The sequence below is a fragment of the Lissotriton vulgaris genome, chromosome 1_1 (assembly GCF_964263255.1).
Source record: "Lissotriton vulgaris chromosome 1_1, aLisVul1.2, whole genome shotgun sequence".
NCBI classification, from domain to species: Eukaryota; Metazoa; Chordata; class Amphibia; order Caudata; family Salamandridae; genus Lissotriton; species Lissotriton vulgaris.
In genome coordinates, this window is record NC_141685.1 from 220,187,819 (window position 1) to 220,215,401 (window position 27,583).

The window sequence follows — 27,583 nt, forward strand, 5'->3', positions numbered from 1 at the left end:
CACTCATAGATGGTATTTAAAACTATCAAAGTATCTCATAAAAATTGGAAAGGTTTCTGGGTCTGTGTAGGGCTACCTCTAGGCTGATATGGCCATCTGATTTCCCTAAGTGGCAAGTTAAGGGAAATAAAATACACTGGTACAAAGTTGTTGAGCTAGGAGCACATTGTTTGGCTTGGGGTGAAAGCTGGGATGTTAACTCAGGTTTTTCATCTCACAGTCTGGAATACAGTCCCTGCCTTTCTACTTACCATCAAGAATAATGCCTTCTACATAGTTATCTTTCAGGAATTACATTGCGACAATGGATTCGACAAAACTGATTTTGGACTTGGCCCTGTCTGCAGGGTCATTCCTAAATGACCCTGCAGTTTTACCCTCCTGTTTTCAGAACTCATTTTGGTTGGCTTTTAGGAGTCTGATCCTTTTACCAATGCTATCCAGTGCTAAAGTGCTTGTACTCTCTCCTTAAAACATCGTAGACTTGACTTACACTCAATTTGTCTATTTAGTTCTCTTGTAAGTCCCTAGAAAGAGGTGCTGCATGTAGTTAGCCTGAAATTAAAACTACTAGTGGGCTTGCAAGGTTGATGGTGCCACCCACTCAAGTAGCCCCTTAAACATGCCTGAGCAATTCCTTTGCAGCCTGTGTGTGCAGTCTTAAACTGACATTTCGACCTGGCAGAATAAACCTTTGCGAGGCTCAAATCTTCCTTTTCAGACAATAAAGCCACCCCTAGGGTAAGCCCTAAACAGCCCAAAGGCAGGGTGCACATTATTTAAAAGGTTGGTCTTGCTATTTTAAGTTCTACATGTCCTGATATGTGAAAAACGCTTACATTTGTTTTTCATTTCGGCAAAGTTGTAAGGTGTCTCCCATAGGATAACATTGGGTTTACCTTATTACAGTTAATACAATGTAACTTTCAAATGAGAGCAGGTCAATAGATCATGCTTGGTGTCTTTGGAATGGTATTAAAAACTCCTCTTTTATGGTAAATTTAGACTTTGAAATACAATTTTGAAAATACCACGTATAAAAATCTGTCATTTTCATGCCTTATCCTGTCACTAGCTCACAAGACTTATTGCAGCTGCCAGTTGGTCCTTGTGTATTCATCTTGGACAGTCACACACAAAAGAGAGCTTAGGTGTGCCGGATGGGCCATCACTGACAGGATGGGAGGGCAGAGTTAGGAACAACCCCAGTTGCACCAGAATAAGTTGTTTCCTGCCTTCTTATTAAGGATTGCATACCGCCTGTTGTTACTCTGGAACCAATGTAGGGTAGGCAGGAAACCTGTGCAATTTTTCAAAAAACCTTGAGAAGCTTCGGATGTCCTGAAGGACGGCAGCCTTTTATGATGACGTGTTTTTTTTGCTGCCTTCTTGCCTGGGTGAGAAGGATTGGACCTGCAACCTGTACCCAGGACAACCAGAGTTGCACAAAGGGCTAGTCTCTTGTAACCAGCACCTCGGTATGCAACTGTGAGTTCAACCCTATCAAGTTGTGCCATCCCAGTCCCGGACACTTGGAAGAAGGCCTTAACATGATCTGCCAGCATGGACCCAGCGGAACACACATATATCCTCTGCTGCAGAGTGTAACCCAGAAAAGAACTATCCCATTGCCTATGATGCAATGATTCTTCCAGCACAAGGACTCAACCTTACAGCCCTCTGCCTCATCGGAACTGTCGCTGTGTGATGCATGTCTAATACAGGGCCATGCATTGCAAACATCTTGTTGACAGCAGGACTTTGCAACCAGCCAGTTCATGACACATCCTCAATGCAGAAACACACATCACAACCTTTCCTCAGTGATTCCCTCCTCAAAATGTTGCAGGACTTTACATTGCAGACTTGAGGCTCCCCGGTTCTGGTGCTGAGTGTTGCATTTCTTTACTGGCCCTCACATTACTTCAGCTGTGAAACTCATCCTCAACGTGTGAATTCACAATGATCTGCAACCTGAATTCAATAATAAGTGGGCCTAACTGGGTCCCTATAGTCGGCCCGCGTTCCATTGCAGTCAGCCTGAACTTTTGAATTTGGCCTGGTCCTGCGTTCCTAGACATCAACAGTTGGAGCTGTGTGCTTTTTAGGGCTATTTCATTGAAATCTTTAAACCTGCATATCTACAAACTACTGATTTGATTGTTGTTGTTGTTGTGGGCTCATTTTTATTAATTAAACATTACTCTATGTGTCAAACGTGGTGTGGGATTCTCTTTGTGTGGTGTTCCTCATGCTATTAATGTTTTAAGTGTTTCACAAATACTTTACACATTGCCTTCATGTTAAGCCAAGATACCAAAGGTTGAGCACAGGTTAATTTGGAGTTTGCTTGTGACTTTACCCTGACAAGGAGTTTGATTTCTGGTTGAGTGGGGTTTCATTCCCCTCAGCCAGTAACCCAATTTCGTACACAGGTATTCAGCGGTGGGGATTATGATTGTGCAGTACTGTAGAGTAATCTTGTGTTACGCTATCATCACAGGTAAATAGTTTAAGGTCAGTTTGAGATTTTTAAATTTTTGTTTATTGTTTTTTTTGCTTTTTCAAAATGTACTCTCTTAACTACACGACTGTCTGTGACCATACCTGCAGTTATGGAATTCAAGCTGGACAACTTGGAAAATTATACTGTAGTTGATCTCAAACAGTTCTGCAAGGAAATGGGGCTCTGTTGGACCTAGATTACCCAAGCCTACATATGGTAGCTTGGCACAGTAGTGGTCTACAGCTAACTCAAGGCGTTGGCTAAGTACTTACAAGTCTCACCCACAGTAACACAGTGATGAACCACTAAAATAAAGACACAACACCTCTGTTTGGAAAAATACCGTTACCTTTTATAAAAATAATATGTTTTTCTGTTATGCTTTTTAGTCAAATTACACCTTTTACATGAAATACAAATCACATTTCAATATTTTTCCTGTTCAGAATTTGAGAATCAAAGGTACATTTAAGGTTTAGAGTTATTCAGGACACAATACACTTCACTAGAACTTTACAGAAAGGAAAATACAGCCTGACAGTGCAATATATGTTTAAAGACTCATTAGCAGGTACATTACCCCACAGCTCTTAAGCACTGCTCAACTCACAGAATGACCTGGTTGTAGTTCTTCACTGCATAACCAACCCGCAATGTGACTAAAAGGGGAGACACAACAATATTAGCCAGGTTCCTCTCACTCTAATTTAAAGGCTCAATTGACTAAAAGGAGATCTACTTCTCCAATTTACCAAGAAACTACAAGGGTTTCTCCCCCAGGAACCCTGTAATTCCCTACACCGCTTCCTCCTCTTTGCCCCAGTTACTTTTGGGACACTGTAGTTATGATTAGGCTGAACACTAGCCCGTTTTCTTCACTTAGGCTTCCTTGTGCAGTACACTCTAAGTCTCAGTTGCAGCCCCACTGTCTTGTCTCCTTTCCCTGGTGCTGCTGCCTCCCGTCCCCACACTACCCAGCTTACTTGTAGGCTTCTGGGTGTGATGCGAGTGCTCTCCCCACTCGCGCTGAAACCTGGCAGCAGTCGGCGGTTGAGAAAGGTCGAGGAAGGCTTCCCTGGCCCCCAGGCTCCTTGCTGTGACGTCCGCTGTGGCGCTTCTGCCTCCTCCGGACGGGGAAACGGCTACCTGAAGCTCCGACGCGATCGGCTCTCCTCAGTCGGCACTGCTCAGCTGGGCATGCGCGGTCGCGCTCACTCTCCTTCCGCTTCTGCGCGCTGGCTCCCAGGGAGGTCGTCGTTCTCCACGGAGACGCTGCTCTATCTCCTCTGGGCCTGCTCGATCCTAGGCCCCTCCTGCCTCCACAGAAGCGTTTATACGCTGGACATGTGCGGAAGCGCCTACCTCCTCACTTGACTCGGCCGGTGCCCCCGGGGTCCCGATGCCGATCGGAGCGGCGCCGCTGCTTCCTCCCAGTCACTTCACGCTTTGGCCTCACAGGAAGGATGTCCACACACGGCGCCCTTACTCCTCAGGTCGCCAGGGTGCCACAGACACCCGCCTTCACTTCAGCTGCTCCACAACACCGGTAAGCACAGCGCTGGATAGGGCAGCCAGGAATATCTTCAGTTAAGGATATCCTGAGAGGATTTTTAATGTAGCTCCAAGATAGGAGAGACTGCTTCCTCAAGTAGCTCGATTTCTGTGTCAGTAGTTGTTGTCTTTGAGAGAGGGATCGGTCAAAGGCTGAAGGGGGAACAATCTTCTGAAGTAACTGTCAGCCTCAGTGACCAGCTAGCTGCTCTCAGTGTGTCCACCTCCTCTCACCACTGCCTCACTCCTCTACTCTGGGGTCAGCACAAAATGGCTGCTGGTCACTGGCCTTATATAGGGTGGCCTGAGACCTGCAGAAGTCTCTAGTTAATTCCAGAAGGTTCCCTAATGTTACCCTATGGACCTGTCCTCCAGTAGTGTCCGTTATGGCAGTTGGTGGACACCATTTTAGATCTCTGGAGATCCCTAGATTTTCAAGGGGGATGACTAGGCCTCACAAGTATGAGGGAAGAATGGCGTCATCGCCAAGGAACACCTAGCCCCCTGACAGCATTAAAAATTCCTGATGGACACATGTAAAAATAAAAATAGAAACTCTGGGAGGCTAAGGGGGACAAAAATAAATCATGGTGGTTAGAGTCTTCCCAGAAGCAGACAGGTCTAACAGGCTCCCTACCAAGAGGTTGAAGATTCAGAAAGCTCAGGGGGCATGGTTGGAGGTTCACCAATCTCTGGTAGCAAAAGAGGACCAGGATGAGGAGGATGATATTGATGAACAGGATCATGATCCTGAATAACATAATATATGTATTTAAAGTGCACGTTCACCCAGAAGGGTATCTTGGCACTGAATAACAGATGTTTATTTTTACCCAGCTCAATGATACTCATGTTGTCAACCTCACAAGGATGAAAGGCTGAGTGGACATGCAAAGATTTGAACCTATGACCATGAGGTCAAACATAGGTCTCCACAGTGGACGCATTAGAATACTGAGCCAACAGCTTTTAGGGGACTTGGATTACAAATCTCCTGAGTTGGAGGCAGTGTCTCCTCACATAGTCTGTCCCCAGAGGAGTTAGAGGACAGGAAGGCAGAAATGGAGTTCAGGCTGCAAATGGTTAAGGTAAAGTGTGAAGCTGTGGAAGGAAAATAGCTCATGAAAAAAGTTGTAATGATTTCCCTTTTGGGCCCATTTTGGTTCTCCCTTAGTTTCCCACACTAGACATTTTAGTCGGTCTCTGCTTTGCACAGCCGTACATAATACATTTGTTTCTGTGTCATGATATCATTTTAGAAATATACTGTACAGGTTATTTATTCAGGGACTCTTCTTGGGATTTAGTCTGAACCTATTGTACAAGGTCAAATAACATGGTGTACAGTTTCCTTGTGCCCGGTCAGCAACATCTTCTAACTGCAGCACTGCTGTAACCTTCCAACACAGTAGTTCTTATCATATAAACTGTGTCTCACTCCCTGAGGGGCAGAGAGGAGAATTCCGACAGCAAGACCAGTCCTGGACTGAAGAAGCAGCCTTGAGTAAACTGAGTTTACCCTATGATGTGGACCACCTAACTACAAATACCAGGTATGGGTCCGGTGCTAATTCCCAATGATAACTGATATCTCCTTGTTCTCACACAGTGAGGGTAGGCCTAGACAGATATACCATTTGCCATGGCTGGTTTGTTCATTGTAATTTATCAAGAGAATGAAGGCCCCTGAACAAAACAATACCCAGGCAGGGAAGCAGTGTATGAAGACCACAACCCAAACAAGAAGCAATGTGCCTAGTCAAATTATGTAAAGCAAAATATTTTGTCCATGATTTAAAAACACTAAAAAGTCACAGTTGAGCCAAGCGATTCAACACACACAAGAAACAAATCTCAAAGAATTATTTTTGCTAAGAAATATAAACATTATTTTTATTAGAAATATTCAAAATTTCTTTTAAGCATGATCAAAGTAAACACAGAAATTAAATATATCCAATGTCCCTTTTGGTACCAACACACCATTTACAATATTTATTTATTTATTTATAACATTTATAGAGTGCGCTGCAACCCTGCGGGCATCCTGGCGCTAAGACGTAAGGAGAGAACTGATAAGAGACGCAGCTGACATAAGAAGGGCGGTAATGTGAGGAGTCAAGTAACTAGATCAAGTGTCAAAGTTTGGGGAAAATCCACGTCTTGACTTTCTTATAGAATTGCATTAAATTCTGTGTACTTCTAATTTCCAGGGGAAGATGATTCCAAAGGTGGGCAGCTTCCACACCAAAAGCTCTTCCCCCCATAGTTGCTTTCTTTACCCTGGGAATCCTGGCAGCATACACCAAGCTCCTCTGCAGTATACCAGATGCATTGAGCCCCTTTTGTTCCCTCCAAGTTGCAGGTTCGAAAGTTGTGTTCTTCGCTGCCGCGGCTGGTTCTAGACTCATTTGAACTCACACCTTGGCATGGTCTAATTTCTAAGTTCCCTTTTGTACTCCAAAGGTTCCAGATATAAGTCTCTTTACTCTCAGGCTGCAGGTTCACAGCTCTCCTGCACAGTGCGCTGGGGGTCCCCGAAGCCCTTGTGCATTCCTGCTGCCTCCTCTGTACTTTCCCAGAGACAGGTTCCACCCTCCGCCATGCTCTCTAAGCTGCAGTCACAGGTCCTAGCCTATTGCACCCTCCCCCGTTGGGGTCCCAGTCTGGTCTCCACTCTCCTCGGGTGCAAGTGCGGCGCGATCCCGGTGCGGTTTCCAGGCTATTGTTTCCCGGGTTCAAGCCTCCCAGCCTCCAGGAGGTGTTCTCTGTTGCCACCGACGAGCCTCCCCGCCTCTGGTCGCGTAACGTGGCTACAGGGGCGGGTGCAACCAAGTCCAATACTAACAACAATGTGCAAACTCAGTCCCCCCAACAAGTCAATCAAACTGAGAATCACACTACATACATACCATTCAAATCATACATGCCGGTCATTTAGAGACATGCAGCATAATATCAATAAAATCTGAAACATTAAGAAAAAAAATTATCGATCACCAGGACCAAAACCAGGATCCCTTGTCTTGTACACTAATATGTAAGTTGAACAAATCTTCTCCTCCTTCTATTTCTCCACTTTTGGGGAAAGTGAGGCCCTATCTACCAAGGGGAATCTAAAGAAACATTTGGGGGTCTATTAGGATGGCTGGCGCCTGACACCCTAGTTGTGCTGGGACCAGCCGCCAGTGATGCTGCGGTCCCGCACCACCAATTAGGATGCCACCGCCAGCAGCACCCGCCATTATGCAATATATGCATGTTCAGCATTGGCATGCACAACCTAACAGGCACGAGCAGTGTCTGCCACCTTGTGCATGCCAATGTTAGGGGTACCATGGGTACCCCCCAAGTGCAGCACCCCACCCCACCACCCCCTGGGGGCCCACAATGAAACCCCAAAGGAAACTCTGCATGCTTTTCTAGGGCGGAGTCTCTGCCATGGAAAGGCATTAAAAATGCCTGCACGGCACCGCCATCATATTATGGGCCTTTTTCGGCTGGTAGGCAATCAAGACGATTGCCTACCGGTGGAAAAGCGACGGACGGTCTTTCCATCCGCCGCGGTACCCCCGACCATGCTAATGTGGCAGGGGGTAAAAGGCTGTCCGGCGGGGTGTTTTGGCGGGCGGATCGCCACCTCCCGTATTGCGGTGGCGATCTGCCCGCCATCCTAATAGACCCCTTGGTCTCCGGTTCCTTCAAGCCTACAATTGCTTTAATAGGATTTGCCCCGCTTTCCAGAAACATACACAGGACTTACATTTATTTGTCAAATCAGGCTCTCCTAATGACCCATGTCCGGTTTCAGTGATTAAATTAGCTCCTGAACCCCAAGCAGATATTCTTACTTCACTATGTAATGCCTTGTTTAACTCTGGAAATGTCCCTAAAGCATTGAACAAAGCATTGATTCTCCACTGCTAAAAAAACATAATCTCGACCCCAAAAATCCCAATAAGTTTCGGCCTATTTCCTGGCTTCCCCTCCCAGCAAACTGATAGAAAGCGCCATGAATTCGCAACTCACCAGGTTTTTACAGGAACATCATATTATAGACTCAACACAATATGGCTTTAGGGGGAGGCCACAGCAATCAGTGTTTATTAAGTCCACCAAAGAAATCAGGGAGGCATTGGATGTGGGAGGCAATGCTGCATTGATAATGTTGGATCTCTCATTAGCCTTCAACGCTGTCCACCATGATCTCTCTTATTGGCCTGATTGCCGGCGTGCTGCATTCAGGGTATGGCTTGGAAGCTACTGCACTCCTTCCTGATGGATAGAAATCAAACAGTCTCCTAAGATATGTTGTCTTCCAAACCTTTTTCTCTCACTTGTGGGGTCCCACGGGAGTCCTCACTGAGTCCGACATTTTTCAATGTATATGTTTGATCTCTGGCACAACTGATTAGAACATTCGGTTTTCACTTAACTTTCTACCTGCTACCGAACAATGAAGGTATCCGTCTGTAACATAACTGGTGCTCATGTAAAGCACTCTGATACCTTCAGGTTGTGCTATATAAAACTACATGAAAAAACAAAAGAATCAGGAAATTGAAAGTGGTGAGAAACTTTATGACTGTATGAAGTTGGTAAAGGTCTTGATCACGGAAAACTGTTTGAAATTGAACTGAAGCAAAACTGAGGTGATCATTTTTTGAAACAATACAAACTTTTGGGCACCTTGATGGTGGCCTGAGGAATTAGGTGTCCTCCCGATGCCTGTCAGGAAAGCAAAACACCTAGGAGTGATAATTAACTATAGGTTCAATTTTGGGGATTAGGTGAACACAGTTACTGCCTCCATGTTCCAGATGCTTAGAACAATAAAAAAAATTGCACCTACTACCTCAGGAAAGCCAACAAATAGTGATAACCTCCCTTATTTGATCTAAACTTTATTATTGCAATGGTATATATTTGAACATCCAACAGCAACACATGAATAAACTGCAATTATTGCAAAATGGGTAACCTAGGTTGCTAACCGGTACTCCTAAATTTACATTGGTAAAAAAAGAATCAAAAAGCTCCACTGGCTGCCAATAGGGCAGTGTGTCAGATTGAAAGCGCTCTATAGTGCCTTCAAGGATCTGCATGATGGTGGACCATCATAAGCAGTGTTTAGGCTGGTAAACCCCCAACAGAACTCTTCACTCCTTAGGAGCGAAGACAATGGAAGTGCCTAAATTCAAAAAGGCTAATTGGGCAGGCAGAAGCTTTGCTATCTGCACTTCGAGGGCATGGAACAAACTTCCATTCCAGATCCGGGTCTCCCCTGACTTGTCGTCATTTAGGAAAGCACTGAAAACATGGCTTTACAACAATTAGTTTGACCTGGGTCTTTGCCTTGCCTATTCTGCTATTTAGACTGTTGAGCTAAGCGCCAGGACACCCTCAGATAACCGTTGCACTCTATAAATGCATATAACATAACATAATATATACTTCCTAGAAGTAAATTACACTGATACCATAAATTCCATATTGCATGATGGATCACTAGATTAAAAAACAATTAGATATATCAAGTATTCTTGTCCTTGTATTCCAATTCTAGATTAGTGATGAAGCGCATTTTAGTTAGGACTCAGATTATTAGTTGCAGCTTCTTCATGGCGCCAAGTAGTTTAAAAGACAACAAAGAACAGAGGTAAGGCACTAAAGTGAGTCCCAGGGCGAGGTAAGATGCAGAAAAATTCAAAATATAACCACATGTAATGTGGACAAAAACTAATGGCCAAACACAGGGTCAGATTTACTACTTCTGGTGCATGTCTGCTAACCAGCAGGGATGCGCCAGAAGAGTTGCGACGAATCTGCCCACCCGTGCGCATTTACAATGTGGCGCAACATGGCGCACGGATGGGCAGATGCGTGTCGCATCCCCCGTCGGAAACGCGGCGCATTGCTAGAGTTGCGTCGCAAGCGCGACGCAGCTCCTGGAAGACTCGGGTGCCCTATCCCTAACACGCTGCATCAATCCTTACGCCTGCTTCAAGCAGGCCCAGGGTTTTGACGCAGAATGGCCTTAGAATCTTGTAGATTTCACCCAGCCACTTTTAGGAGGTGTTCTTGCGCCCGAACGCCCCCCCTCCCCCGCGCCGGAACGCCCACATGTGGAACAGGGCTTTACAACATGACACATCTCCCAGATGCGTCACGTTGTAAATAACCCGCAGCATGGCGCTGGCTTGGCGCCGCCCCTGCGTCACAAATGTGACACAACAGTGCCGTAAAAGTAGCGCAAGGGGCTTGTAAATGTGCCCCACAGTTTCTACAAAAGAAGGAAGTCTCATTGGCAAGGTCCACTATGTGTCAATAGAAAACTCAGCATATAACTGGTCCAATAATAAGGGAGGGGAAATCCCCTTTTCCTGAATAATAACAGGATGGCAAGACCACTGTTCAATAATCAAGAGTTCTGGATGGTGGCCTCAACTATAGCAGTCTGCTGGAATAGTCGCTACTGAAAATCAGTTAACGGTGTGTTTACTTTGAAAATGCTATAAGAAATATTGAATATTTTTAAACAAAATGATGTTTATATTTCTTTGCAAAAGATATCTTTGAGATTTGATCCTTGTTTGTTTTGAATCACATGGCTCAACTGCTACTTATGAGTGTTTTCGAATTATTGGCGAGATATCTTGCTTTACATAATTTGACCAGGCAGCTGGTTTCTTGTTTGGATTGTGGGTTGCTCTTTGTATACAGCCTGCTAGTAATGCTGATTATGTTGTATTTGTTTTCTTATTGCAGATCAGATACTTCATAATAGACTTCAGTAGTTTCAATAAATGTGTTGCAAACTTTCTATGTGTCTTTCTTTTGTTTATTATGGACATGCAGGAGTGAGAAACCAAAGGTGATGATCTGGTTCCACGGTTCCCTTGAGGACTAGAGGGTCATGTTCTAGGTTGCCAAATCACCTGTTACTCTGGGAAGGTTAGGAGTTCAGGTGATGCACTGTGGGCTAGCTGGGTTTGGGCCGACAGTTGCTGAGGTGGTAGAGAGACTCAGGGCCAGATGCATCAAGCTAAAAACCGGTCGCAAAGAGGCAGATTCTCAGAACCTGCCCCTTTGCGACCAGTATTTTTGCATTTGGGATGCATCATCCCAAATGCAAAAATCGCAAATAGAGAATTCGCTAAATTGCGATTGTTTGCATTTAAGGAATCTCAAATTGAGATTCCTTACATGCAATGCACGAAAGTTTCAAAAATAGCGAAATCGCTAATAGGGCACACAAATTACCACGAAGTACAACTTCATGGTAATTTGCAAAAACGTTGAAAAATGCACTTTTGTGCATTTTTCAAAGTTTCATGTTGTGCACACACTTGCCCTAAGGGCATGTGTGTGCGCAACATATGTGCACAGATCAAATTCAGGGATGCAACAGGGTGTCCTTTGGACACCCTTGCACCCTTGAACTCGCAATCTCAATTTGCGAATCGCTAATTGCGATTCGCAAATTGAGATTGTCTTCCAATTTATTCCTAGGGGCCTCTAAGCCAATAGGAATGAATAGGGAGGTATTCATTAATTGCGACTCACAATTTGCAAGTCGCAATTAAGGAATTCTAAGAAATCGCTATTTTTGTAGTGATTGCTTGTTGCATTCCATTTTGCTATTCCTTATTAGCGATTCCTTATTTATCGCTAATAAGGAATCGCAAAATGGATGCTTGATGCATCAGGCCCTCAGTCCCTATATTCTGACGTCCTGTTATCCCAAAGCACACGGTTCTGCTTTACTACCAGAATTCCTGCGACAAACCCTCAGAGAGCGGGACCTTAAAGCCAAACAAGCAAAGTCCAGTAAAAATAGTGGCAGTATAAACACAGCCATATTTATGAAGGGACAGTGTTGTTTTTTCCAGCAAACATCTGGGTGCATGCGCAACGCAAGCCTTAAGTGCGATTTATAAAGCATTATGTGGCCTGAGTGGCTGGAATCTTCAGATTTTCCACAGTTCAGTGGGTTGAAAATCATGATTTTATTAAAGACACGGAGGCCGATATTATGCATACATTTTTTTTTTTTTTAAAGTGAAGAGCTTCACAAAAGATCAAGTAAAGTGTTGCATTCTCCTAAAGATGGACAACATCTCAGCGGTCAGATATGTGAACAAACTAGGAGGCCCTCGCTCGAAGGCTCTTGCAGATCTGGCAAAAGAATTCTGGCACTTTTGCCTGAACCAAAATATTATGGTTCTAGCTCAATATTTGCCTGGCGTGAACAACTCCATCACCGATTGGAATTCACGTCAACTGAAAGACTTCAGTGATTGGAAACTCAACAATACAATCTTTTCTTTACTGAAAAAGATTTGGGGTCCCCTTCTCAAAGATCTCTTTGCGAATCGCACCAATGCTCAGATTCAGAGATTCTTCAGTTGGAGACCAGATCCAATGGCGGAGGCAGTGGATGCTCTAATGCAACCATGGATAGACTCTCCTTGCTATGCGTTTCCCCCCTTTGCTCTTATTCAGAGAGTCCTGCTCAAAGTCAAAATGGACAAACCGCAAATTGTCCTAATTATTCCCTTCTGGCCCTCTCAAGTATGGTACCCAGATCTTTTAGAAATGCTGATTGCCGACCCAGTACTTCTTCCGGACATACCAGATTTATTAATCAACGCCTCGGGAGATTTTCACAATTTAGTCCTTCAAGGTCCTCTCAGACTAATGGCCTGTTTGATTTCGGGAGAGCCTCTCAAATGTCAGGCTTATTTTCGTAGGCTTCGAATCTTATCTAGGACTCTTGGGCACCTGGAACCTCAAAGGCATACAGGTTGGCTTGGAAAAAATGGTACTGTTGGTGTACTTCAAGGAATCTGGATCCCTTTTCGGCTCCTTTAGTTGAGGTTGTAAACTATCTCTCAGAAATTTTCCTCGGGGGAAAAGCATATAGTACGGCTAATATCGCTAGATCAGCTATCTCTTCGGGACACGATTTAGTCGATAGTCTCCCTGTTGGACAACATGATGTCGTAAGAAGGCTCTTAAGAAGTGTAAGAATTAAAGCTCCACCTGGAGCTAAATACTCTTCGCTTTGGGACGTGGATTTCATTTTAAAAGAACTCTTGTCCTGGAGAGAAAATGAATTTTTGTCTATTAGGGATCTATCCTTGAAATTAGTCATGTTGTTATGTTTAATTTCATTTCGGAGAACTGATGTGAAAGCTCTAGAAATCTCTGGTTGCAGGTTTGTTCCAGAGGGTATTTGTTTCACCATATCAAAAAGAACTAAAACTATGTCTAGGACTATTTTCTATCCCAACTTTGACGATTGTAGAAAACTTTGTGTTGTAAGATGTATACGTGAATATGAAAAAAGAACAGAATGTCTGAGGGCAAATTCCGAATCACAAATAATTATTTCCTTTAGACACCCTCATAAAGTTGTTTCCCCTCCTACTCTAGCTCGCTGAGTTAGAGAGGTAATGTCTAGGGCGGGAATTGATTTATCCAAGTTTGGGGCGCATTCTGCTAGAGGGGCAATGGCTTCAAAGGCCTTCTTTTTAGGTGGTGGTTTATCAGCCATCTTGTCAACAGCTGATTGGTCTTCTGATTCTGTTTTTAAGAAATTCAATTTCAAACCTCTGGACTGTCCAGTTTCGAATATTATGGCAAGGCTTTAAACATGCATAATATTGGCCTCCGTGCCTTGCATTAGCATTGCCTAGTAGGCAGACAGCCCTTTGTATCCATTGGCGAAGGTCTATTGGATCAATAATGCCATTTTGTAGGTAGGCCTCTTCACAAAGGTCGAAGATTCTGGACAAAGGTCCAAAAACGTCTAAGAGACGATCTTGGCAGCCTTTCAGGCCTTTGTTGAGTCCTCGTCTTGGGTCTCTACCCATTTTGTTAAGGAATGTAAGCATTTTAGAGTGGAGCTCAGGAGTAAGAGCAACTTTATTAGATAAGGAGGGTCTGGGACACTCTGATCTTAGTTTTGTTCTAACTTCTCTAGGTATTTCTCTTCTTATCCAGAACTGAACGTAATCAGCAATGTGTTTGATTGGTTCCCATTGGGGGGAGAGAGGGTGTTGAATTGAATTAGGATCAAACATTTGTTCTCCTAAGGGGTCAAAAAGGCAATCGTATTTTCTTTTTTGATCCTTTTAGCTTCTATTTCATCTTCCTCCTCGGAGGTCTGAAAATCAGAGGAACATGAGACTAGTATGTCTCCACTACTGGAGGATTCATCGCAAATAATAATTTTGCGTTCCCCTTTCATGGCCTTCATAGCCTTATCTGCAATCTCCGTATGAGATGATCTTTCCTTGCCTTTCAGCATAAAGGGCCTTTTACTTTGAGATACATCCTCAGTATGCCTCCTCTTTTTACTGGCCTTTACACCACTACCCGAAGGTATGGAACCAGATTTGTCTACCTCCAAAGAGCAGACTTGAGGCGTTATTTCTTTGTCCCTTGACAGTCTCTCCTCCATTCTTCCAATACAGTTATCGATTTTTTTACCCAATTGTGTGGCTAGAGTTGACACTGCCTTGTCAACTGAATCTTTGATTCTCATATCAACAGAGTCTCCACTCAAATCTGATTGATCCATAATGAAAGTAAGAGGGCTTTGGGTCAATGTAGAGCTGCTCTAAGTGCCCTTAATATAAATATAGAAAACAAGGTCTTATTTAAATATAATATAATTATTATCAGACCCATTAAAAAATTCAAATTAGGAAGTTAAATTGGTAAAGGGTTAAATCCGATTAACTTGTGAGGATTAAATCCGATCAATTTATGAGGAGCACGAAGGTTTCGTCGATCGACGTTGAATTCCCGAGCGGAAAACTGTCAAACCGGCTCTTTTGCATGTCCAAAAGATGGCCGATAGTTTCCCATGGGTTTGATAGGCAGGATCCCTATCAAAGATGGCGGTCGCGTCAGGTGACCGGGGACGGGAAGCTGAGAGGGTTAAAATGCAACTGGATGCAGTTCGAAGATCGCGCGTGTGGATGAGAAAAGCGGAGGGGGGCCTTCGGTTAAAGGAAGGAGAAGTGTGGCTCACTGGTTAGAGGAGGCAGACCTGGAAGCAGAGGTCAGCCCGGGACCAGGGTTCAATTCCTGGCTCGGCGGGGTCTTGAGTCCTAAAATGTCCATGGACTCGACAATTCTCGCTCCGGTGCCTACTCGATTCATGGGTTCACACTCTGTGACTCTGGGCAATAGCTTGCTTAATCTCCACAACGGCCCCTCGCGGCGGGATGCCTGGCTTTCACCTTGCGGATACCCTGCCGGGGTTATCTCACAGGGAATACCAGGACGGGTTCCCTAAGCAAGCGCTTAGAAACCGCTCGGTGATTTGCGCTATATAAATTCCTGTACATTTACATTTACATTTACATTTACAAGGAGCGGAGTCGGGTGAGTGAAAGACCGAGTGACGAAATGGAGAGTTTCTTTCTCCGTGTTAGACATTTCAGATGCGGCGGCGAAGGGGATTCCTGATCTTTGACGGTAAACACGTGGAGGGGGAGAGATCTCGGGTGGTAACGTGGAAGCTCAGGAATAATAGGTCTGGGAAACCTTAGGCATATGGTGAGAGGGGATGATTAGGCTAAGGATAGAGTAATGCGCATATTTATGAAATCAGCAAGATGTAAATCAGCAAGATGTAACGTTTTACATTCAAATCAAAACATATGGAGGAGTAAGAAAGAACGTAAAATACAAGAAAAGTATCCTCAAGATCAGCAAGTACAATTACAGAATGTCAATACGGTAAAACCAAGTTCACAGGCTCCCAAACATGACCAAAATCAGGCAAAACAAGGTAACCAACAGGTACACAGAGAAACATGACTTATCTTGGCTGTGAGCAGCAACAAAGAAGGAATATGGCTGCCCTTCACAGAAAGGCAGAACAGCACAAATCGCTGTGTTGCGTTACTCTGCCCAAGGGAGGCGTTCCATGGGTGGTGTGCGGGTGTACCCATACAACAACCTTGATTTCGGTAGATTCCATATTTACCAAAAGTGGTAGACTTGGAAATCCATCAAAACGGCTACACATCCCCAGGATGGCACAGCAAGGAGAAATATGATTATTTCCCCTCGTTTTTTCCTCTTTCTAGGTGTGCTGCACTTTGCAGCACACCAAGAAAGATATAATGCCTCACAGGATTTGTTTTTGTAAAGGAAGGTGTCCCTTTCAGCCCAAAAAGAATCCATCTTACAATGCAGGCACCCTTGCACCATGAGGCGCCGAAACTTTACGCCACCCCAGAGCAGGCGTAACGTAGAGATACATATTTATTTCCACTGATTTTTGTCCTCAGGCATACCTTTAGCAACATAATCGACTCTCAAGGAAGGTTTTTATGTGCCCTCCTAAACGAGAAAGGGAGGTTATTTCTGTCATTTGAGAGCGGAATGTCACTCTGCAGGAACCGCCATCACTTTACCAGAAGTTGCGCCAATAACATCTTCGTCACCGAGTCTCACACCACATACAGCAGAAAGGAATGCAGGTGCGCAACTGCTGCTGAAAAGGAAAGGCGCAAATACGTTACTGGAATGTGCAATAATAGAGGCTGATAGAAACTAAACACTGAGAGACACACACAGAGAAGTGACAGAAAACTCCTTGAAGAAAGGAACAGTTACATGGCGTGGACGACTGACTGTCAATGTGACACGAGGAAGTAGGAGAACACGCAAACACAAAAAGACAAAAGACTCAGCACAGACACAAGCTAGAGAGCACACGCGCACCCACGGGCTGATGGAGAGACACAGATGATACCCAGACGCACGCACTCACGCACATGCCAGTGAACTCACAGGCCGGTGACCTCACACACAGAGGAACGAGGAAGCGCGCGCCCAGGGGTAAAAGAAGCACACACAACTCAAGGACACACCGCTATGGACGTGAGCAGGCCGTCACCCTCAGGAAGGGCCCTCCGGATCCTGCTGCTGGCCGGACTGTGGTGAGTGTGACCTCCAGGTGACCTTTCTCTGCTGCTCCGCGGTTGGCTAGAGGCGGGCAGGCCACTGAGGAGAGCCAGAGACGAGTCACTTTCTGACCCTAAGAGACAAGATCCGAGCCATCAATACCTCGCGAGTAAAACGCTCATCTATGCTGTTTCAAACCATTATAAGTCCTCTTAAATTTGAAAAAGTTCTCTTCCTGTGCAGGGCTACCTCCGGGCTGATATAGTCGTAGGAGTTTCCAAAGTATCCAGATAAGGGCGATGAGCTGCCCTGGCGCAAAGCTCTTATTGGCCTAGGGTGGGAGGTGGTTGGGATGTTAGCCCCGGTCTTTACCTCGCAGTCTGCAATACATTCGCAGACTCCAAATTTACTGTAAAGAAGTCGGTGCTTTAATTGGGATGAAAAAGGTCAGGATCTCCAAAAGGGGCGGGGCCAAATGGAGCTTAACCGTGAATCAGGGTTGGGCTCGATCAGAAAATACGTCCGACAACAAAATAAAACTGACCCCTTTGCTAAATTAGATAGTTTAAAAAAGAATCCTACATTCGCAAATAGGGGCACTTTTTTTTTAACTTCTAAAAAGTTGTGTAAGGTATAGGAATCTGCACACATTTGCACCTGCTACAAGCAGTCTTTGTTGTAATATTAGGCAAACCAACAGTAAAAACCGACCCACCAGAACATAAACCAGGCCCACTAACAGGAAACGGAATTTCCCAAACTCGAACCAGTTAGACTCCCTCTGCTCGCACTGCCAGATCACCCTATAGTCAGTCTCACGCGACTCTGACTGGAATATCTAAATATGTAATTAAAGACACAACTTATAACTAGTGAAGACAAATAAAATATGTGTGCTTCCCAGCATGCCACAGGATAGTATGTGAGTGTCACTTTGTGAGTTTTCTGTTATTTCAGTCCCACATATCACACAATACATATATGCCCAAAAAGCCAGAGCTATTGTATTTGCAGGTGCTTATTAACAGTTTTAGCTAAATGAGTAAATCCAATTAAATTGTAGTGAATAATTAGAATAGAAAAGGTTCAATTCTGGAACTACGAGGTGGTGAATTAAATATTACTAACCCCGTGGAGGGGGTGACAGGCTTCGGAATGTCTATGTCATTCTTGTTCACTCTACTTTAATTTGTAGTTTTTTACTCTGTTAGGACCTTTTTCACCTCTCACCTTTCTGAAATCATCCATCTGCATATCACGTCATCTCTTTTCTGCCCCATCTTTTCATTCTTTCCTTGTGCACCTACTTCAGTTCATCCCCGTCACCCCTTGCCCCCCCCCCACACCCACCCACTCACATGGGAGCATTGCATTTTCTTTTTTTTTTGGCGTGGTCAATGTTTTGATAGCTGTGTACCTCCTTCACACACTGTCCCATAGGATCATATTTTCAATTGCCACATATGTTCCCATTGCTTTGTTCACGCTACAGAGAGGCCAAGGACTGTATGTGCATGTAGTCTGAAACCATTTATGCTCGACTGACAGGCACTGGGTAACTCACACTGCCTCCTGCTCTGCCATAAACACCAAGACCTGCCAGAAATCTGAACTCCCCCACACACCTGGAGGTGATTTCAATCATGGTATGTATTATACAAAAGCCCCATGTTAAATGGACAAAACGTCATAGAAACATCTGGAACAAGTAAATACTCTTGTGCAATGCAAGGTGAGGTAAAAAGTGAAATGTAAACAGAGACATACTCGCTGGCATGGATTATCTTGCCCATTTTTGCAGTCACTATTGAGAAATCGATGTGTTTTTCCTCTGAAAATTAAGGCATGAATATACTGTTTGATTGGGACCTGCGTCAAAGTCAGACCCAGCCCCCTTAAAGTCCTTCTCGCTGAATCTACTAATAATCTATTATTTCCGAAGTCCTGCACCTCAGTAGAGGAGGCAGTAACCAGACAACAAGACACAAGGTCAGCGATTGTGGCACAGCGCATGCGCTCAGATTGCTGGGTGGTCATGCCGAGTGCAGCTGGCTGCAATCTCGTGCATTCATTTTATTGTTCTACAATTAGTTATACGCATTTCGGATTTTTTTTCATGATGTACTATGTTTCAGAATAATTAGCGCCGATATCATGTTTTTCCTGACAGTCTGCACATTTGTATTGGGATCACTGACATTTATTTATTTATTTATTTTTTACACTTGTATGGCGCGCAGCTACCCAAAAAGGGTTTCCCGGCGCCGATGGCATGAGGTTGAGCAGAAGCATAAGATGAGCAGGATTTAGCATAATTGTTTCTGGAAGAGCCAAGTCTTTATGTTCTTTCTGAACCTGGCGTAGTTTTCTTCTTTACGTAGGTAGGGGGGCAGTGTGTTCCAAAGAATAGGCCCTCTGACAGAGAAGGATCTTCCTCCCATTCTTGTCAGTCTGTTCCTGGGGACCGCAAATTTTGCTGCCGTTTGGGAGCGCAGATTTCTTGCTGGTAGGTAGAGAGTGGCTAGTTATGCAGGTATTCCGGTGCCGTTCCTGATTTGATCCTGAACATATAGCCCAGGGCTTTAAAACTGATACGGTTTTCCACCCTGAGCCAATGTAGGCCGTTCAGATGCTTTGATACCCTGGCCGTTTTTGGAATTCTGCACAGGAGTCTCGCAGCTGAATTTTGAACAAGCTGTAACCGTTTGATGACTGCCTGGTTTGAGCTCAAATAAAGAATATTGCCGTAATCAAGACGTGATGTAATCAGTGCGTTGACTACGGTCTTTTGAGTGGCAAGGGGCAGCATCCATAGGATTTGTTTCAGCCACTTCATGATGGTGAAACAAAGGCCTGCCACTTTATTGGCCTGTTGTCTCAAAGATAGGGCGTTATCAATGATGACCCCTAGGTTTCTTACCTGGGTTGCCGGGGTGGGGAGGTTTCCCAACTCGGGGGGCAAATGGGAGGAGTTCCATAGCTCTTTATTTTTTCCTAACAGGAGGATCTCGGTTTTGTCACCATTCAACTTCAGCTGGTTGGTGGACATCCAGCTGAAGATTTTATGGAGCCCTTGTTTTAGAAGGGAAGGAGTTGAAGGTTTTGAGTCTGACAGTGAAAAGATGATCTGGGAGTTATCAGCGTAGGCCATGTGGGTGAGTCCTACGCTGTCGGCTAGGTCAGCTAAGGGTCTGAGGTAGAGGTTAAGAAACTGTGGGCTCAGGATGGAGCCCTGAGGTACTCCATGTGGGGCACTGAACGTATCAGAGCAGGTGAGAGCAGATTTGATCTGGAAAGTCCTATCTGTTAGGAAGGACTCGATCCATTTTAGTGCGTCACCGCGGATACCGTTCCTCTCGAGTGTGGCCAGGAGTTTACTATGTGAGATGGTGTCAAAAGCCGCACTCAAATCTAATAGAATGAGTGCAACCGTTTGACCATCATCTAATAGTTTCCTGATGTTTTCAGTCACACCCAGCAGGGCGGTCTCCGTGAAAAATCCCGCTCTGAAGCCCGATTGTGTTGGGTGAAGGAGGGCATTTTCCTCGGTGAAGAGAGTGAGGGCAGAATGTATGTGTCTTTCCAATAGTTTGGAAAAGGCTGGAATCAGAGATATTGGTCGGTAGTTTTCTAATATTGCGGGGTCAGCTGAGGGTTTTTTCAAAAGTGGGTTGACCATAGCGTGTTTCCACGATGATGGGACTGTGGACAGTTGGAGGGAAGAGTTTAGGGTATTGGCTATAATGGTCACGGATGGGGTGTCAATCTGTTTCAAGACGCTAACGGGTACTGGATCACGAGGGGAGCCTGATGTGATGGTCTTGAGGGAGGACTTTAGAGAGTCCACGGTTATAGGAGGCCAGCGTTCTAAGATGTTAATTTCGGCCAATCTCTCGGGGATGTCTTCCTGTGGGCCATTTGCGGCGGAGATTGAATTAATGTTAAGGATGATATTTTCGATTTTTTCCTTGAAAAAGGAGGCACGGTCTTGGCATTGTTTTTTGTTTAAAGGGCGGGTCGTTGCGATTGTTTGAGCACCTGCAAGGTCCTTAACAGTGTTAAAGAGTGTTTTTGCCTTATTGGCGGGAGTGTTAATAGTATTTGCTACATACAAGGCACGGGCCTTAATACAAGCAGAGTGGTACACATTTCTGGCTTTATTGTATATCAACTTTTTTTCTTGAGTGTAGTCCTTTCGCCACTGCCTTTCAAGGGCTTTACACTTTGATTTTTCGATTTTTAGGAGTTCGTTGAACCAGGGGGCTGGGGGGCGATGGATATTCCTTTTTGCCTGAGTTGGAGGAAGACATTCATCAGCTGCATTTTCCAGCCATGAATGGGTTGCTTCGGCTATATTTTCCATATTCAGGGCATGGATAGGGGGTTTGTTGGCGAGGGTTTGGTTCAGTTTTTCAACATCAAGTAGCTTCCAATTTCTCATGGAAGAAGCTGGCCAGGCCAAATTTGTTTGAGGGAATTTAGGTAGTGTGAGGCAAAAATGAATAAGATGATGGTCTGACCAACAAATGAAACTGGTTTGTAACCATTTTAGTTCAGGAATATTGGAAATAAATGGGGTCTAATAGGTATCCTGCCTTATGCGTAGGTCCTGAGTTGAGTAGTTTCACGTTAAGTGCTGCTAGGTCATCCAGTAAGTTACAGCATGCCATATTTGTGGAATCCTCAAGGTGCAAATTTAAATCTCCAAGAAGCGTGAAGTTTTTGGAATCGAGATGAAAGGGAGTGATATGGTTTGCCAGGTTTGCCGCCCAGGTGTTGACATAATATCGAGGGACAGAATATCGACCATCAAAAATATCGTTGAAAAAATATCGACAGACAGAATATCGAGTTTCTATCTACAAACAGGTAAATACTAAAATATCGAGTTAAAAATATCGTTTACTAAAATATAGTTTATAAAAATATCGACTTTACTAAAAACAATGTTAAATTAAATTAATATTAAAAATTAATTACTAATATATACTTAAAATGCTTAAATTAACTTATGATAATTAAATAATTAATTAAAGTTATAAAAATAAATTTTTAATTCATATTTGTTAAAACATATATATATATATAGTAACAAAATATAATTAAATAATATCCAATAATATTAACGTACAATAACAAAAGTGTAAAAATTACTATTCCCACTCCAGAGAGTGTATTCGTAGGGAAAGCGTTGGATAGCGTAGGGGTTAAAATTACTATTCCCACTCCAGTGGGTGCAACAGTAGGGAAAGCGTTGGATAGCATAGGGGTCAAAATTACTATTCCCACTCCAAAGAGTGCAACAGTAGGGAAAGCTTTGGATAGCGTAAGGGTTAAAATTACTATTCCCACTTCAGAGAATACAACATTAGGGAAAGTAAATACTTCATATATTATTAAAAATATAAAATTAATATCTATAAAAAAATAATTAAAAATAATAAAAAAATTAATATAATATAATAATTAATATATTAAAAGTACTAATTAACAATAATTATTTCAATTAGTTACCTAATAATACAAAATAATGACAAATTAACAATTAATTCCTTAATACTTAAAAATTAATTAACAATTATTTCGAATTATATACAATTAAATACATTGTATTATTTAATTAATTATTAATAAATTACTTCCCACTCTATTCCCCTAATAACCCACAACCCGCTACAGAAAATAAATTATTAAAATCAACATAATTAGCAATTAATCAATTAAAATAAATTAATTGGCAAATAACATTTTAATAATTACCCATAAAAACTTAATTAATAATTAATTCTAAATAGATACCAATAAATAATTTTACATATTTAATTTATTATAATTTAATTACTTCCCACCCAATTCCCCTATAAACCCACAACCCGCTACAGGAAATAAATTAGTAAAATTTACATAATTACCAATTAAAATTTAATTAATTAACAATTAATTAAAAATTACTACCAATAATTAAATTTACATATTTAATTAATTATAATTAAATTACTTCCCACCCTATTCCCCTATAAACCCACAACCCGCTACACAATTAAATTACGCAATAATTATAAAAACAAAATTAATTAATTAAAATTAATTATAACTTGAATACACACTTTTCACACATATTATAACATAAAAAAACACTTAAATTAGATATTAACTTTCTATATTTTTAACAGTCGATATTACATCACTTACCTTAAAAACGATATTTTGGATATCTATATTCTGTCCTGTCGATATTTTGTCCAATCTATATTTACAACTCGATATTATGTCCAAATCTGTGCACCTTTGTATTGATATATTTATATGTTTTTCTATTCTCAGTTGTCATTGCGTGTTGCTAAAGTTGATGATAGTTTTTCCAGGTTTTCCAGTTGGAGGGGGCGGGATCTTGCTGAGAGAGTGGTTTTAGAGTGCATGTACTCCCAGGGTTCCTTATGAATATGGTGTAAGATTTACTCAAACACTTTCAAGCAGATGGGGGGCGTGGCTTGCGCGCCGCTTCAGTATGGCGGGTCGCGCTTGAGCTCCGAGGCGAGTTTAGCCCGGTGAGCTATTTTCTCCGTTTCCTAGCTGCCCCTAGTGGCGGAAAAGGCAGACCACAGCGGCGGAACATGCAGGGAACTGCTTGACGGAGGTTTCCTGCTATTTTGGGCACCGGCTGCTTCATTTATATTTCGACCTCCTGAGACGACCTTCTCTCCTCACGGACGGCCGCCATTTTACCGCTCTTGACGCTGTCACAGTTTCTCCTCAGAAGCGCAGCTGTGGCTACATTCTTACAGTTTGAAGTGGATTTCCAGGTCGTTTCGTCTATGATGCCTGCAAGTGGTAACAGTTATTACTTTTTTTTTGTTATTTTCTTGCTGCTTGGCTGGAATTAAGCTGTCCACGCGCTGTTTCTTTCAGTGCAGTTCTCTCATGTAGGTGTAGGTCTTTTTTTTTTTCTACGATCTCATTACAGTGCTCCCCTGCTCTATTGTAGCTATTTGATATTTTGCTACATGCCTGCCCTGCATATTAGTCCGCCGATATTAATAAAGTAGCGCCCATTGAGCTCAGTCTACTATATCTTTTTTGATACAGGCTGCGCAGCTTTCCCTCCTCTTAAGTGGTTATATACTTTCTTTTGGAGACTGTTCCTTCATGGCTGCAAATATGGGTCGCACCTTGACCAACAAAGACTCCAAAGATACTGGAACGTCGCTAAAAAGACCTAAGTCAGGGTCTCCTACACCTGAGTCTTCTCAGTCAGACACCACTTCCACATTGGACACAATTCTGGCGCGCCTCAATGAAGTGCATGATATTGCGCAGTCAACGAAAACTAACACGGATTTATTACAAGTGGAGATGTCTGCTATCAGGAGTGACTTTAAAGCCCTCTCTCTGCGTGTTTCTGCTACTGAATCACGAATCAGTGGTGCTGAAGATGGTATACAAAAACAATCCAGATCCCTCAACCACTTAGAGCGTTCAATGGCGGCTTTGCGCAGAGACCTCACTGAGCAGGAGGACCGTAATCGTAGATCTAACCTACGTATTTTTGGCCTGCCGGAAGATTCAGAGAAATCATCTTCCTCTATGATAGAGTTCCTTTCCCATTGGATTCCAGATACCTTACAAATCTCATTCATCAGAGACTTTGAGATAGAAAGAGCACACCGTGTTCCAACGTTTCGATCCAAGACGGCAACCCAGCCAAGAGCAATCATTTTTAAGCCATTGCGGCATCAACATACTGAACTGATTCTCTCTCATATGCGGAAAATTAAACAAGTCATCTGGGATGGACACCGGATCTCAATTTCTCAGGACTTTGCCAGAGACACGGTTATAAGGAGGAAAGGCTTCTTAAATCTTCGGAAACGTCTTTCTGAGATGGGTATTCCTTTTTCATTTTCTGGTCCATCGAAGTTCCGCATTACTTATAAAGGACGTTCCAGAATTTTCGATGAGCCGGCTGACCTATCTACGTTCCTGGACAACCAACTGGAGATAGAGATGGAGATTCAGAAAGCGACCTCGCAGCCCACCGGTGCTTCGGGCACTTGAACTGTCTCCTTTCCTTTATTGATATATTTTTCCGTATGCCTGGTGCTTTGTTCTCTCTTGTTCTGCTTATCGGTTGTTCTTCTCTTTCAAGTCTGTTAATGGTATTTTTCTATTCTTCATATTCATCTCTGTTCTAGTCGTCTTTCTTGCATTTCTATTTTTACTTGTTCGTTCTTTCTATAGTTCTCCTCCTACAGGTATTTCCAAACACATTTGTTTTTCTTTTCTCTTTTCATAGTTTCTTCTCACTCTCCTTTTTTATTCCGGTCCCTGGTTTTTTCCTTGTTTTGCTCTCTTCTTTTATTTATCATGCCTTTTTGTTTGGGTCCCTGTCTCTCATCTTCTCTGAAGTTTCTTACCCGCATTCTCGTTAATCTATTTTCTTATCTATTGTCCTTCTTTGTTCATCTATGTATTTCTTCAACATTTGTACTCCTCTTTATATTACTAGTCATTTTCTCTCTTTCTTTATATTCCTACTCTCCTGTTTTACTATAATTCTTCTCCCTTCCTTCTCTACTTTCTTTCTTTTGTGTCTCAGCTTCATACTTTAGCCATATACAGTTATAGCTTGTTCCTTAAGTATGTCATTCTTTTTTAGATATGCATTTCTACCTTACATTTATCTCCTGTTTCGGATTTACCTCATATAATTAGTGTATTAGTAATATTTTCTTAATAGTGTTTATTATACATATATCTCTCGCTAAGGTTTTGATATGTTCATTTGGGTGCACTAATCTCGTCATTATTGCTTTTCATATTTGATATATATGATATCTTTTCTACTTTTCTTTTTCTCTATCTATATAACTTGCTATTTTCTATCAGTTCTTTTCTCATACATCACTTTTTTTTTTCTTTTCTTGCTTCTGTCATTCATCCTCAGAGTATAGTCATTTACAGTTATTGCTTGTTCCTTATTATGTTGTTAGCTTTTTAAATCTGTATTGTATTCGCTTCGCAGTTATCTACTGTTTAGACTTTATCTCTCATACTCACGCGGTTTCTTATTTTTTCTACTAATGTTGCTTATTTTAGATATTTCTCTCGCTAGATTGTTTTATTCTATGCTACAGTGTAGTATTCTTTTCATTATCAGTTTTTATTATTTCCAGTATAATGATGTTCTGCGATATTATCTGTTCCTTGTTAACAGTTCCGATATTCCTGCTATCGGCCAAGGTATTTTAGTGTTGGGCTACTGTTTTTACCCACTTATGCTCCTAGTACGGGTCCTTTGCTCGCCTCTTCCACGTTCTCCCTTGCATGATGTTGGTCTTTTTTAGGCCTCCCCTCCTGCTCTCTTTCTCTCCTCTTTCTCCTCTCTTTTCATCTCTTCTTTCTCTTCCTTTCTCTTGGTCCTCCCACATGGATGCTCCCCCAGTGTTTCTTTTCCTTAATGGTTGTTCCCTTGTATTTCTGACGTTGGTTCTTTTTCTACTATCAGTCTCGTCTTCTCTTTACCCCTCTTCTTATACATGTCCGGTTTAAATGTGCTATCCCTTAATGTTAAGGGCTTGAATCACCCGGTGAAGAGGTCGAAGATTTTGGATTACTGTAAGTCTCTCTCTGCAGATTTGGTTCTTTTTCAAGAGTCCAAGGTCGCTAATAGAGAAGCGTTGTTTTTGAAGAAAGATTGGGTTTCGGATGTTTCCTGTTCTGATGCCTCTGGCAAACGGAATGGGGTTGTCACTTTAGTTTCGAGAAAATCTGGCTTATCAATACTCTCTTCCGATCATGATTCTGATGGTCGGTGGTTGTTATCTAAATTATCGGATGGTCAGCACGATTTATATGTTATGAATATCTATGCCCCGAATGTAGATGATCCGGCTTTTTGGAAATCCGTTACCAAAAAATTACATGACACTCCACACGCTGGTAATCTTATTGTTGGTGGCGATTTTAATTTACCAATGGACCCTCTCTTAGAGAGAAATTCCTCGTTTCAGTTTCGCCCTCCTAAATCCCACAAACAAATGCTTAACATGTGTTCCATCTCTCATCTTCACGATATCTGGCGTCTCCATAATCCCACTGGCTGTGATTTTTCTTTCTTCTCTTCGCCTCACTCCTCCTTTTCTCGTATTGATTATCTCCTCGTTCATTCTTCTCTTGTTTCATCGTCTACCTCTCCGCTTATTCACCCTATTTTGGTCTCTGATCATGCTGCGGTCACTTTTACGCTTTCATCCTTTGCCCCTAAATCACGCGCGCGTTCATGGAGGTTGAACACTGAAGTCTTGTATGACCCTCCTCAGGTTGCTGAATTTTCTAAGGCTATAGATACTTTTTTCCGTGAAAACGAGGGATCTGTCTCTTCCCCAATCGTCTTGTGGGACTCCTTTAAATGTACTTTCCGGGGTCAGGTCATTAAATGTATGTCTAGACGTAATTCAGCTATTAAGAAGGAGCTCACAGATCTGTCAACTGAAATCAAAACTCTGGAAGCTTCCTTCAGGCATTCTAAGGATCCGATCTGCTTACAACAAATTAAACTACTAAAATACAAATACAATACCATTGTCACCAAGA

The 27,583-nt window shown here is 42.8% G+C and overlaps 1 protein-coding gene across 1 annotated transcript in view; it reads left to right on the top strand.

The window, feature by feature from the left end:
* Positions 1–16,674: 16,674 nt before the first annotated feature.
* The window catches only part of LOC147740933 (uncharacterized), a 330,387-nt gene continuing 319,478 nt past the window's right edge, over positions 16,675–27,583 (top strand). The window contains exon 1 of the mRNA XM_086936090.1: positions 16,675–17,025. Within this exon, the coding sequence (XP_086792216.1) occupies positions 16,961–17,025 (65 nt within the window). The 5' untranslated portion in view covers positions 16,675–16,960. The remainder of the gene's footprint in view (positions 17,026–27,583) is intronic.